This window comes from Tasmannia lanceolata, unplaced genomic scaffold (assembly GCF_043159265.1).
Source record: "Tasmannia lanceolata isolate RefF3 unplaced genomic scaffold, GAP_Taslan_0.1 ptg000020l, whole genome shotgun sequence".
In the NCBI taxonomy this organism is placed as follows: Eukaryota; Viridiplantae; Streptophyta; class Magnoliopsida; order Canellales; family Winteraceae; genus Tasmannia; species Tasmannia lanceolata.
In genome coordinates this window covers 13,698,747-13,713,167 of record NW_027518697.1, presented here as the reverse complement: position 1 = coordinate 13,713,167, position 14,421 = coordinate 13,698,747, and the positions used below count along the sequence as shown (strand labels likewise).

At 38.7% G+C, this 14,421-nt stretch overlaps 1 protein-coding gene across 3 annotated transcripts; it reads left to right on the top strand.

The window, feature by feature from the left end:
• Positions 1 to 323: 323 nt before the first annotated feature.
• LOC143854044 (uncharacterized) lies at positions 324 to 13,847 on the top strand. Of its 3 annotated transcripts, XM_077363761.1 has the most exons (8): positions 324 to 437; positions 545 to 666; positions 882 to 905; positions 8,403 to 8,495; positions 9,891 to 10,038; positions 11,092 to 11,386; positions 11,594 to 11,648; positions 13,420 to 13,847. In XM_077363761.1, exons 2-8 carry the CDS (start codon positions 547 to 549, stop codon positions 13,492 to 13,494), a joined length of 810 nt encoding a protein of 269 aa, XP_077219876.1. In that variant the 5' UTR covers positions 324 to 437; positions 545 to 546; the 3' UTR covers positions 13,495 to 13,847. The 3 variants fall into 3 exon arrangements, with proteins under 3 accessions (XP_077219876.1, XP_077219877.1, XP_077219875.1); XM_077363762.1 differs by having other exon boundaries at positions 332 to 666; positions 9,891 to 10,026; XM_077363760.1 differs by having other exon boundaries at positions 334 to 666.
• Positions 13,848 to 14,421: the final 574 nt, after the last annotated feature.

Genomic DNA, 14,421 nt, shown 5'->3' with positions numbered 1-14,421 from the left:
ATTTCTCCAACAGCTTAATCTTTTGGAGAAGTTGGTAATTTAATACGGTATCATAGTGGATAGCAAAAATCCCCATGCGATGGTAGGCCAAAAATGGGACCACATATGCCTTGTGCTTGCCAAGTGGGCCACACGTGTGGGGAGTGTTAAAGCTTAAAGCTTAAGCTTTTGGAGAAGTTGTTAAGTTAATAGTTATGATCAACCTATGGAAATGATTTCTGGGGCGCAACCTATTTAGGCTGTGGCCCATCTAATGGACGGTTTGGATCATCCTACGGTGTAGTGAGGAGTGCCATCATCAAAATAAGGTAGTGGGGATATCATTTCCCTTTGCAAAATGAGAAAAATGTCCTCTCTGTCGGTAATAACAGCCGAGGGAGGGAGTGAGGGTTTCTCGTTCCTCTAAAATCAGATTCAGTTTCGCAGAGAAATCCATGGTTTTATATTGGAATCTTACGCGATTTTCTTCATCACTACATTTCTAATACCCAGAAAATAAAAAGAGCTTCGCTTACTCTATCTAGCTTTCATTTTTCAATTGCAGACATGAATAATGCCATGAAAACCGCTTTCAACAGCTCTCACATGGCCTCCATTAACTTGAGAGCTGCTTTCTTTCATTCGACCCATGTTTCTGAACGAAGGAGGAAAACCCATTGGGAATCTGTAAGTTTTTTTCCCTCTTCAATCCATAGACTCATCTGGGTCCCTCTATTTCATTGCTTTTTTCTTACTTTTCTGATCTGGGGTATCAATATTTGGCTTTATTTATTCAAATTAACACTAGTATTAGGTTTTGATAACTTTGAAATGCTTATGCTTTTCCTATCATCATGGTCGATGATAAATTTAATCTAAACTTAATGTTTCCTTTCTTGCAGAGTGGGAGTTCTTTTGGCTCAAAAGTAAGTCCTTTATACATATTTCTTGCTTCCTTTGGTATGACACACACAATTTTTTTTAAAAAAAAACCCCACTAAGGCCCTGTTTGGATTGCAAGAATTATTAGGAAAAGTTTGGAAAGGAAAAATATTTTAAAATAATTTACTTTTAGATACACAAAAAAGATGACTTGAATAAACCCTATTCAATGTTTACTTAGAGGGACCTTGAATTTATGATAATGTCCCTCCAAATTAACCATAATCATATCATTTCCCACTAAATTATGGAAAGAAAAAAAAATCCCATGTAAATATTTTCATTCAGAAATGTTTTTCTTGCAATCCAAACAAGGCCTAAGGGTTCTGAACTTTGTAAAGCATGTTTTTTGCCTATTGGAAATGCTCTCAACTTGTTTATAGCGAATTCTGTTATGTGTTTCCTGGGTGGGAAGACTAAACTTGAAGATGAGTTCCCATATTCTATTATGCGCTTTTGTTTTTTTCTTTAGAAATTTGGATTCACACTTCATAATATTCGTCTCAGATCTTTATTCATTCTCACATAGGATGTGGTACATCAGATTCTTTTGCCTTAAAAAAAGAACTAATACAATCTAAACTGCATATTAATTTATTTGGCCTTTTGTTCAGTGGATAGAATCTTATAGCACTATTACTCATGTTTGTTTGTATTAATTGTATATTGCTCACTGCTTTTTACTAGTTCTTTGTTATTTTCTGTTGTAATTTGACATATTATACTAAGAAATTGGTATCAATGATAAATTTTTTGTTAATCTAGCACTAGAATGTATCCCCATGTCCTAGATTTTATGTTAGACAAAAACCTATTGGATCTTTGCTGTACCAGTATCCTAATTCCTAATTTGACATATTAAGGGGATCTGCATACCTGACATCTTACTGTGTCAGATACCTGTATTTCTGTATCATGAATAAATGATAAACAGTGGACGGGTCGAGTTACAATGTATATACAATTCCATGATGAATGCCATGAAATGCACTATTGAATAGTAGAAGTGTAAAACATCTTGTTACTCTGACTCCTTTACACTCTCAAATATACATTTTCCTCTTTTTCAAAGCTTGTAAAGATGGGGATCTATAGGCATTTATACAATTGATATTAATTGGGTACTAATTTTTTGACTGTATAGATGAACAGTTGGGATGAGTTTCACAAACTGAAACCCCAGAACAGAAAGGGTCATAGAGGTGGGTTAGTCACCTGGTTATCACTTTGACAAAATGAGTAAATTGATAGTTCCATTGCCAAGCTTCTCAATGCCTCTGAACACACTTTGGATGTTGTACTTGAACCCACTAGGCCAAGAAATAGACCTTTGGTTTTTTAAATATGGATATCTCGGAGTTCCATTCAAGAAGTTCAAATGGTTAGTGCCAGTGGGCATTTTCTAGGGAGATGTGAAGCTCGCATCTGAAGCAAGTTCTTCTCGCTTTCCAAAATATAGGGGAAGCACGCTTCCAACATACTTCCTAGGGCTGCAACAGGGTCGGGTTTTCAAAACCCTAGCCCAACCCTGGATCCCATTATCTCGGCCCTGACCCGCCCTGACCCTGAGTCAGGGCCGGAAAACCTCAACCCATTACCCGCCCTACAGGGTATTGTGTTGGCCCTGGCCCGGGCCCGCCTTGGTTGGGCAGGGCCGGGCCGGACCGGCCCTAATTGACCCTAGTGCGAATACATGTTGAGAGTGCCAAAAATAAAGCTACCACTTATCATATGGAACAAATGATCAATAAACAGAGAAAGTGAACAAAATAAGAAAATATGAATTCAACAACATGCGGGCAACAGAGACAATTAATAATAATAATCTAAAGAAACATCAATCCAAGATAATAGAAAACATTAGCAAAAGAAACAAGCACAGATGGTTCAATTCTATAATAGAAAACTCAGGGTCGGGCCGGGTCAGGGTACCCGAGGCATTAACCCAAAACCCGCCCGACCTGAGTCAGGGTAAAAAAAAAATTAACCCTGACCCGCCCTCAGGGTTAGAAAATCCAGCCCTGACCCTGTTCGGGCTCAGGGTGGGTCAGGGCTGACAGGGCCAAACTTGCACCCCTAATACTTCCTATTAGGGCTGCAATAGGGTCGGGTTGGGTCGGGTTTTTCAAAACCCAAGCCCAACTCTGGATCCCATTATCTCGACCCTGACCCGCCCTGACCCTGAGTCAGGGCCGAAAAACCTCAACCCATTGCCCTACAGGGCTCAGTGCTGGCCCTGGCCCGCCCTGATTGGCCCTGATTGGGCAGGGCCGGGCCGGCCCTAATTGACCCTAGTGCAAATACCTGTTAAGAGTGCCAAAAATAAAGCAACTACTTATCATATAGAACAAAATAATCAATAAACAGAGAAAGGGAACAAAATTAGACAATATGAATTCAACGACATGACGGGCAACAGAGACAATTAATAATAATAATCTAAAGAAACATCAACCCAAGATAATAGAAAACATTAGCAAAAGAAACATGCACAGATGGTTCAATTCTATAATAGAAAACTTAGGGTCGGGCCGAGTCACGGTGACCCGAGGCATTAACCCAGAACCCGACCGGCCTGAGTCAGGGTCTAAAAAAATGAACCCTGACCCGCCCTCAGGGTTGGAAAATCCAGTCCTGACCCTGTTCGGGCTCAGGGCGGGTCAGGGCTAACAGGGCCAAACTTGCACCCCTGCTTCCTATGCTAATTAAGAGTACTCTTTCTATTAGGTGATTATTTTTCCTAAAAGCGTGCTTTCTCCTTTTGATTATGGTCATAAGTTTCAAATAAAACCTATGTGGATCTTTTTTCTAGAATCTTAACATTAAATATACTTGAATATAAAACATGTGAAACAGTAAATCCCCAAAACTTGTAATTCTAATAAGTGGTGAAGTCTTCTTATTACTTGTAAATTGTAGTCCTTACACGCATTATCACTCCCCCTAACCTAATCTTAACCATACACTTTCTATATACTTCTTTTTTGCTTCCAATGAGTCTTATTACATACTTCATATTGACTTTCAATGAAACTTCCCACATGTTTCCTCTTTACTTTCTTTATAGCTTTTCACTTCTTGCATTATTTCTTTTCTAAATCTCCTGCTTCCCGCTTTTGCTTCTTGTGTCGCTTCTCGCACTCGCTTCCCACTCTGTCAACTACTTCAGCCATCCTTTATCAAGATTCAGAGAGGCTGTTTGGATACTTGGATTTTAGAATCCATGTTTTAGTTTGAAAGCGGTGTAAAATTCTGGATTTTACAATCCATTATCGTGGATTTTAAGTGAGAAATCCAGGTTTTGGAAATCTCTCCCCCATCTTGAGATTTCTAAAACCTGGAAACATGGGACGATCTCCTACTCTCTTGCTCGACGGAAAGAAGGGTGAGAAATCAGAAAACTATGGACGGTCTCCTTCTCTCGTCTCCGATCCAGGATTTTGAGGAAATCCAAGATTCTAAAATCCGCATATCCAAATGGCCCCAAACTTTTCTACACAATGCAGGAGTTTCTGCAACCACTTTTAAAATGGGACCCAGATTATTGGCAAAGGTTGGAAGTGATTCCCAAAGTCATTTTTAGATAACAAGAAGAATCCTCTAAAATATGGTTGTCTTTTGAAGCTATCCCATTATGCTTTAACAACCTAACCGCTGAAAGCACCTTAAACTGTTATTTTTTATTGGGCTGGCTGCTTTTCACTCAGTGATTCATCTTCTCTTCTTACTATTTTGAAGTTCTAATCTTCAACTGTACACTATAAAATAGTGTGTCAACCCCATCTTATTATTACACTACAATGAAGTTCTTGACGGTGCCACAACATTCTAGGGTACCAGGGTCGTTGAAATTGACACTGACAGTAAATATCTTTATACAAGATTACTAGAGAAAAATAGAAAGCTTGCTGCCGAGAAGCATATCACAGGGATAAAGGAATAAAAAAAAAATACAATGCTAGAAAGTCAAAAATATTGAAAAAATTGCAGCATTAAGGAGTATAAGATGCCTACATACAGTAATGTTATCACTACCTAATATTTTATTTACACCATACCAATTGATTACCATCATTCATCTTTAATGTTATTAAAAAATGAGGGATGAAGACTGAGATGGTCAATACAATACAAAGGGAGAGAACCAAGAAAAGAAAAATACAACATAAACCCACCACCACCCCTAAGGTGGAAAAAAATAAGGACACAGACTCAAGGAGGGAGGAAATCAAACAACTCCAAGCCCTCTTTATTTATCCAACTCCTGGCAAGGTTATCGGTAACCCCATTGGCGGATCTCTTGACATGCTTCGTTGAGGTAGAATATTCATCCACCCGGTCTTGGATTTCATCAAATAAAGGTGCAAATCTCCACGGAAAGGCATGAGAACCCCGAAGCTATCTAATAACATTTAAGGAGTCCCCTCACAGTCACTTTATCCGTGATCTCTCTCTCTAGTAGCTTAATTCACTAGTGAGCTGCTCTTACCTCAGCCTCGGAGGAGTCTGTGATCTCTATTGGACCCGAGAATGCCCATCACACTAGTCCCGACTCGTCTCTTAGGATGCCACCAATTCCTATTGGGCCCGAGTTTTCCCAGCTCCATCGAAGTTGAGCTTTAAGAGGCAAGAGGCAGGAGGCTCCTATTCATGCAAAATAATGAGGTCCTGCTTTGAACTAAAACAAATATCCCTCCATCCATTCTATAAGTCAAAAGTTGATATAAACGAAGCAAAGTAAAATCTTTACCCAAGAAATCGTTAGGGCAATCACTTTGAAATAGAGAAATGAGGGGCTCCTGGAGTATCGTTTAAAAATTTGAGCGTTTCACTCTTTCCAAAGAACCCAAATTGTTGCGACTTGCGAGTAAAGAAACATTCCAAATGGCCTTTTTTTTCCTCCATGCAACCGTTGACCAACACTACAATAGGTCTATCGGTTTTGCTAGAGAGACCCAGTTTTGCTGGAAAGACCCAAGACATCATTCATCTTTTGGCAATAGAATATGTTTTTTTTTGTGTGATAATGGTAGCCAATTTTATTGAAAAAAGCAACCAAGATGGTCAATATACAAAGAGACAAAAGGAAAATGAAAGAAGAAACAAGAAAAGAAGAATTAAGAGGGAAGATAGTGAAAGAGAGCTAATGCTTCCTTAGAAACTCCTTCTCTCGCGAGGCAATCGGCTACTTGGTTAGCAGATCGACGAACATGAATAAAGGACCACGATGACCGAGACATTCAGTCAAACATTTCATCCAAAAGATGACCAAATCCCCAAGGCGGATTTTGAGATTTCTTCAACCCCCTAATGACATTCAACGAGTCTCCTTCAACAATCACATTTTCCACCCGGTCTCTCACTAGCAATTTCAAGCCTTGGTGAACCGCTTTGACTCCGGCCTCCGTTGCATCGGCTCTCCCAATGGGGCCTGCAAAAGCCCACATGACCTCTCCTTCGCAATTTCTTATAACCCCACCAATTCCGGCCGGGCCCGGGTTGCCTTGGCTTGAACCATCAAAGTTGAGTTTCATAAAATCCTCTGGCGGAGGGATCACCGATATACACACCACTCTCCACCCTTCCCATAGATCATAAGTACAAACAAAGCTAAAAGAAGGGAGGATCTTGCAAGACTTTGATGACCTCTAGAAGTCTCATGTCTTCGTAATGAAGGTATAACAATGAACATCGGGATGATACTAGGACATATGGTCTGAATAATCTCCAATTCCATGAACAATCCTTTGTGGGATTGGATTCATTTATAGTCGAAATGCCATAAAGTGCTAACCAACATCGTTGATACAAAAACCAAAATCAGAATGACGAAGAATAGGATATCGTGATGCAAATCTATTATTCGTAGCATCGTAGGTGTGGCTGAGTCTTGAGATCTTAATTGACATGGATCCGCAACAACGCAAGGAGTGGCGATTGTGAGGATGAGGGATAGTCATTTGTAAACAATCATGTGGTTTGGTGCATTCAAGGATGGTGCTGCTTCGAAAAGTAAAAATAGAGTGCTTTTTTTTGCATGACACAAACATAATGGGTAATAGGGGTGTTGGCTTTTCCAACAAAAGTATGGTGGGAGAATGTAATGCAATGAATTCTTTTCGATAAAACACCAACAGAATCTCGATGAAAAAACAGGAAAAAAAATACAACCTTTATTTTTCGGATTTGAATCAATGACTTACGCACTCTACTCGCGATGACTGAATGATGAAGCCAACGATGAAGCCAGGAGCTGAAAGAGGGACTTGAACCCTCAACCTCAGCCAAGGTTTTAAATTTTGGTTTCAGTGTCGGTTCAACAACCACCGAAATCAAAATATTTCAGTTTCGGCAGAAATTTCGGCCAAAATCACGTAAAATTAGGTTAAAATTTTCTGTATTTTTAAAATTTATGTTGAAATGTCTAAAATTTCGATGGAAATGTCTTAAATTTCGGTGAAAATCTTTTACATTTCAGTGGAAAATTTATGAATAAGGGTGAAAACTAAATTTCAGCAAAATTCTTCAAAATTCCGATTCATGGTGTATTTCGTTCCGTCTAAGGCGGCAACCGAAATATTTCAGCCGAAATTTAAAACTATGACCCCAGCCTCGGCAAGGCTATACGCTACCCATTAAGATATTTTCGCCAGCGGGACAACTTCAAGTAGCAAAGCACTTTTGAGCAATTCACGTATCGCTTGAAACATACAACCTCTGTTTTTCCTCCGGAGTCCAGACCAAACTCTTGACCTCTGATCAAGCTATGGGCACAAGTAGGTAGGTGGTGAGTGAGCCCGGGGTGGGGATGACCTTCTTTTTGCTTCGCTCCATATGAGATGATGATGAGTAGGTCAGGGAGGGGCCTGTGCACAGATGCCACAAAGCTTTTTTGGTTGTTAAGTTATAGCAGCTTGACATCCAACAGCTCTAGTCCTCTCTAGTCCTTCTGGTTTGCACTGAAGTGCCTTAAGCAGCCCTCGAGGAATCCATGTATTCTCTCTGTTTGAGCTTTCAAAGATACACCGACAATAGCTATCTGACCATCAGATGCCGCCAACCATCCTCTTCTAACATTACTGACCTTCAAATATTGGGTTTTCATAAATTTCACATAGCATAAAAACTCTTTTCATCATAACAAACAACCAAATTTTCTACTTGTTGCACACATGCATTGCATTGCCAGGACATTTATTCTTGATTAGCTTACTGACACTAATGTTAGCACTATCTATTATTTTATATACACCATAGCAATTGATTTGCACTATGCAGCTTTTGGCAATAGAATCAATTGCTAGACTGTGATGACCTCTTGCAGTCTCATGCGTTTCTATTCCTATGAAAACTATTTACCTGGTCTAAATGTTTCCCTTGTACATGATATCTGATAACTAAAACAAATTATATGGAAACAAATCTTATATATTTGTTTATCTTTTTATTGTTCATGTGGCCTGAAGCAATCTTATTTTCAGAGATTCAATAATTATGCAAAAAGAGTTAAAAGGATGGAAGCAAAAAAGACATTATTGCGCAATGTTGGTGCATATGCAGAATACCTATTTCAGGTTTTTATCAGTTTTGTGACATTATAGTTTATGCTGTTTCACTGTCATGATTGTTTCTGCTATTTAATCTCTAATTTCTATAATTTGTTTAGGGACAATACTTCTACTATATTCTTTCTGAATACTCCTGGAACAATTGGGACCTGATATCAATTTAGTTAGATGCTCTGAACTTATGTTTATCCTTTTCGTTCTGTTTGAGAGGAATTTTATTTGAATTTTGACATGTATGCCACCCCTTGTATTGTCAACAAGAGTGTGGGGTGCCCCAGTTTCCCTAGGGTGGAATCTTTTGTTGGATGGCTCTTTCAGAAAAGTTGAATACATGTGATATGCTCATGAAGAAGAGATTCCTGCTTGCTAATTGTTGTATTTCAAAAAAGTGGAAGAATCGTTTAACTACCTGGGATTTGTAGACCTTTCTGAAATGCTTCGACACTTGATGGGTTTTTCCAGCTAAGGTGTCGTACCTCTTTTCTTGGTGGGATTTTGCTCTTTTGGGCTATAGAAAAAAGAATCTTATGGATTATGACCCTGTATGCTATTCTTTGGGGCTTATGGACTGGAAGAAAGTTGTGACTAGATGGACCCCTCTTTGGGAAACAATCTCTCCATTGCTAATTGGGCCCATTGCAGAAAGGAGTTTTGGGGATTGTTGGTAGTAGACATCTTTCCTATTTGGGAAATAATTTCCATGTTTTGGGTAGGTAAGCTGGATTGAACCTCTGGCTTCAAGGTTGGAGAACAAAGCTAGAGGCTCAATCCTATAAATAAGTTCTTGTGGGATACCTGGCTCAGTTGGGATTGAAGGTGTGATAAGAAATTGGAAAGGAGAGGTGGTGAAAGCCTCATCTTTCCCAAGGGATAAAGGGTTCATCCGAAGTGGAAACTGGCTTTTGTAACCAGCGTTTGTGTTCCTGGGATTGTAGGTGTGGTAAGAAATTGGAAGGCGTAGTGAAACCTTTTTCCTGCACCAGGAATAAAAGATTCAGCCAAATCAAAACTGGCTTTTTCAACTGGGTTTTGTGTTTCTGAGAAGCATTTTGGGTACCGGGTTGGATTGATGAAGACTTGTTGTTAGGAATGTCCTACCTTTGTTAAAGCTTGCCCATTGTTTTTCTATTTCTTTCTTAGAGCTTGATTACAATTTGAGCTTGAAGACGGCTGAAATTTTCTAGTTCTTCATGAAATTTGTCTTAAGGATTCATTTAGCCGACCCCAACTAGTTTGGGACAAAGGCTTTGTTGAGTTGAGTTGAGTTTTAGTAATTGCAGTAGTTTTGTATTATAATTCTTTGATTGCAATGTTCTTATAAGCTGTTGACCCAGCTAATTTGCATATTCTACCAAGTAGTTCTAATTATGCTATGTTCTTTTTGTTCCGAGACACTACCAGAGCTGGAAGTCTGGTGATGACAAACGGGAGGAGTCATCAAGGGAGGGCCCCTCGTGGTTCACAAAGCATCACTCGACTGGGGGAACAAAAAGGAAGAGTTATGGATCTCAGGAATCTCAATGGAAAAGTTATAGGGGTAGAAGTTATGGTACTGCAAATTTTCATCATCCTCTATTGTTCTTGTACTATTTTCTACTGTGGTCGTTGTCATTTTTATTTCTGGAGATATGTCTCATGCTTATATCTTAGTAAGGAAATGACTCTTACTGAATGCTTATCGGTAAAGGTAAGTAAAATTGCAGTATATAATTGCGATAAATGCATTTCTGTAGGGACAACAAAATATATACATCAGCTTGCTTTTGGTTTATCAATTTTCCTTTCTTAAATCCTGGGTCTTGTGGGGAACTTAGGTCTTCCTTCTATGAAGACATTAGGCACTGGCCACAGATATGATAACACTACAATAGTTAAAAAGTATGGACTTTTCAGTGTATGCCAAAGGATAAATAAGGATGGACTGTAGGAGCGTATCAGCTGGACTTAACATTCTCACTTCTGGGAAGAAGGAAATGAATGTCTCCAAAAAAAAAAAAAAAATTAAAAATGGAAAACTGCATTAGACATGAGGAAGAGATGCCCAACACAAAGCTCAGCCCTGGTACAAAAAACGATGAACTTTAGGTGGAGTGAACATTCTCACTTCTGGGAAGAATGAATTGAATTTCTCAAAAAAATATATTTAAAAATGGATAAGTGCTTTAGACAAAGGGGAATAGATTGCCCAAAACAAAGCTCCACCCTATTTACACATTCTCTATCTAATCAAGAAGCTACATCTGCATCCTCTCATGGTTTATGCCATAGTTTCAAAACTCCTCCGCGTCGTCATCGACTCGCCCGAGTCAACTCCCTTTTTCCTTGGCCAAGTCCGCATTTACCCTACAAGGTCAATCAAAACTCCTTTAACTCTCCCGAGTTATGTCCGCATCAACCAACTACTTGGCCGTGTCAACCGACTACTCGATCGCGCCGCACCAAGTCGACTAGGATTTGCTTTGGCCGCGTTTGACCTGCATCTGCGTTTTTAAACACTTTTACGCAACGATTTTTTTTATTTTTTGCTTTTATGCAGTAGTTTGTGGCTGAATATCGTATGTGAACCTTTGAACTTAATGATACAACATTATATCTCATTCAGGAAGAGGTTTCCATTTCTGCTTCAGTGATGATGAAGGAGTTGAGACTATATTTCGATCTGCATTTGGAGGAGAGCAGTACTTCTACTGGTCCTTTGATAGTGCAGATAATTTTCAATGGAGAAACTCTTCAGGATATTCCAATTATAGAAACTCTTGGAATTCGAGGTACAGGCTAGACGACGAATATGATTCATCTGCAGACTATGGCAGTTTGGAGTCGGATTTAATTTCTGATCGCCTAGCCCTTGGATTGAGTGCCTCCGGTCCACTAAAACTCGAACAAGTCAAAAGCGCGTAAGTTTTTTTTTTTGGTTGGTAAAAGCACGTAAGTTATTCCTTAATTTTTCTCTCCTCTGCTTCATTAACTTGGGGAATGTTACGGCATTCTGTATCATCTTTGTTACAGATATTAGTTGGCTTTTTAAATGCCTATTAGAACCTACTGACGAAGGGATTTACTCATTTACGGGTTTGACTTTTGGGTGTCACTTTCTGTTTCAGATACCGTGCCTGTGCTTTAAAATGGCATCCGGATCGTCACCAAGGTTTTTTGAAGGTATTGACTACTACTAATTTTCTTTTCCCTTAAATTTTCTTCTCTGCATCGTCAAAGCGAAAACCTAAGGGGCTGTATGGATACGTGGATTTTAGAATCCAGGTTTTAGTTTGAAAGCAGTGTAAAATTCTGGATTTTACAATCCATTATCCTGGATTTTAAGTAAGAAATCCAGGTTTTAGAAATATCTCTCCCCATCCTGAGATTTCTAAAACCTGGAAACATGGGACGATCTCTTGCTCTCTCACTCGACGGAAAGAAGGACGAGAAATCCGAAAACGACGGACAGTCTCTTTCTTCTCTCGTCCCCCATTTAGGATTTTCTGGAAATCCAAGATTCTAAAAGCTGCATATCCAAACAGCCCCACTTGAGTTGTATTTTCTTGTGCTGTCTGCTTTTCACGTGATTCATTGATGAGCGGATCCACAGAATAGGCTACTCTTATTTCTTTGTTTCATGATATGAATATAGTGTTGACTATTGAATGAATTGACTCCAAGCTTACAACTATGATATAAATTAACCAAAGTGCTCCCAAATCTTTCTCAACGTACACCACTGCTTCAAAAAACAAAAGGAGAAACTTTAGGCAATTAATCATTTGTTTATTGCCGTCAATGAATAGCAAAAGCAAGTCTGAAGAGTTAGGAAGTGAGATTAAATGTGTCGTCAAAGATCTGCTTTCCATCTTTGAAGTCAATATATATATATATATATATATATATATGTGAAAAGGGTTCTTGAGGTGGCGCTAGCGCTACCTTATATGAGGTGGAGCTCATAAAACATAGGGGCCCCCACTTTGTTTGGATGATCCAAAGCATTCATTTGATAGGCCCTCACATAGATAGGGTGCCCACAAAAAATCAGGTCCATAGGATCATCCTAACTTTTCCATTTGTGGAGGTTTAGATTTGTGGAGGTTTATACCCATCCATTTTAACCTCCACAAATGGAAGGGTTAGGATGATCCTATGAAGTTGATTTTTTGTGGGCACCCTATCTATGTGAGGGCCTATCAAATGAATGCTTTGGATCATCCAAACAAAGTGGGCCCCCTATGTTTTGTGAGCACCACCTCATATGAGGTAGCGCTAGCGCCACCTCAGGAACCCCTCTCTCTCTCTCTCTCTCTCTCTCTATATATATATATATATATATATATATATATATATTAACTCTATATTTCTTCCATGTGCTCTAGAAGAGTTGACACACATAAGGGGAAACATATCACAGTAAAGTTTGATGTCTAGGTGAAAAATGACTGCAACTGTCAAACTCAGAAATCTGGTAATTTTTTGTAATTTTCAGAGGTAATCTGGACTCACTAATTCAACAATGTACATTGCACTGGACTTATGTTTATGGATGCAAATGTCACTCAAAGAGGAAAAAAATTGTGGAGGCAGATGGATAATCTGCTTAATGTTAAATACTAGTTGAGATTTCACAAATGAATCTGGCCACATATCCTGCTAAAAGGTCAAGAGGCATCTTTCCATGGCCAAACTCATTGTCACTTTGTCAGTTCTTTCTTTTCCTATACTTTACCGACACGGCAATCAGATTTATTCTCTTGGTTTACCTTTATTTTCTTTATTTTCCTTAGATCTGAATTGATTATACCGTCGTTTGTATTTGTGCTGCTATATGTAACTGAATCAGCGGGCTCATATGTCTGTCTTTATGTTAGTATATTTTCAATTTTATATTATTCCAAGTTTCCAACTAACAGAACCAAATGCAAATTTCTTGATGCATAAACAGGTAGAAGCAGAGGAAAAATTCAAGCATTGCAGTGCAGCATATAAATCTTTATGTGACAGATTTGCTATCAATTGAGATAAAATTCTGGAGCCATCTAGTCAAGTCTGAGATTCATTTCCTTGACGGAAATTGAAATCTCTTGTCCATGTTAAGACATAGGCGAGCATGCATTTACATGATTTCAGCCATGGATTTCTCTGATAAATTAATTCTGAAGCAATTATAACTTTATCAGGCAAGGAAGTTTTTTTTATCAGACACTACATTTCACTGGTGATAGTGGTATGTTGTTCTTTATGCCCTTCTATATTATCAATAGTTGTATGAATATCTAATTATGTATTCTGAGAATGTAATAATGGTTAGTATATATCCTTGTGATTTTTAGAGTTGGAAGGATCAAATTAAAGGGTTGGGTCTTATCTCCATTGAATAAACTAGCCCACATGTTGGAACCAAAAGTACATTGTTTCTTTGTTATTCTGCACAAGCGGCGTTAGTTAAATATTGTTCATCAGAACCTTATTTGTGGAACTTGCTTTTGGCCAAGCACAAGATATAGCAGGACGAATTCTTCGGCTCCAGTACAACCTTTGCATGTTGCTTAATCCTAGACGTTTTGAAGGAGGACTCTCAAGAGTCTTTAAGTGCTTGGATACTTTTGAGTCAGCTTCCTAGTTAGCCATGGCATATGTATCTTTTCTTCCTTAAAGGGTGCTGATTTTCACACCCCATTGTTTTCATAGATATCATCATTATTTTAGGCTTCTCTCGAAAACTTCAATTTTTTTTCTTCTGATCTTTGTATCTACATACATGCAATGGATGCAACTAGTGTCAGGACTAGACTTAGTCGATGCTTTCAGCTTTGTATCTACATGCTTTTGCCCATTTTCTATTTGGGTAATATCAGCTTTTGCCCATCATAAGTTATATGTAACCCATGTAGACGAACACAACTAGTGTCAGGATTAGACTTAGTCGATGCTTTCACCTTCTTCA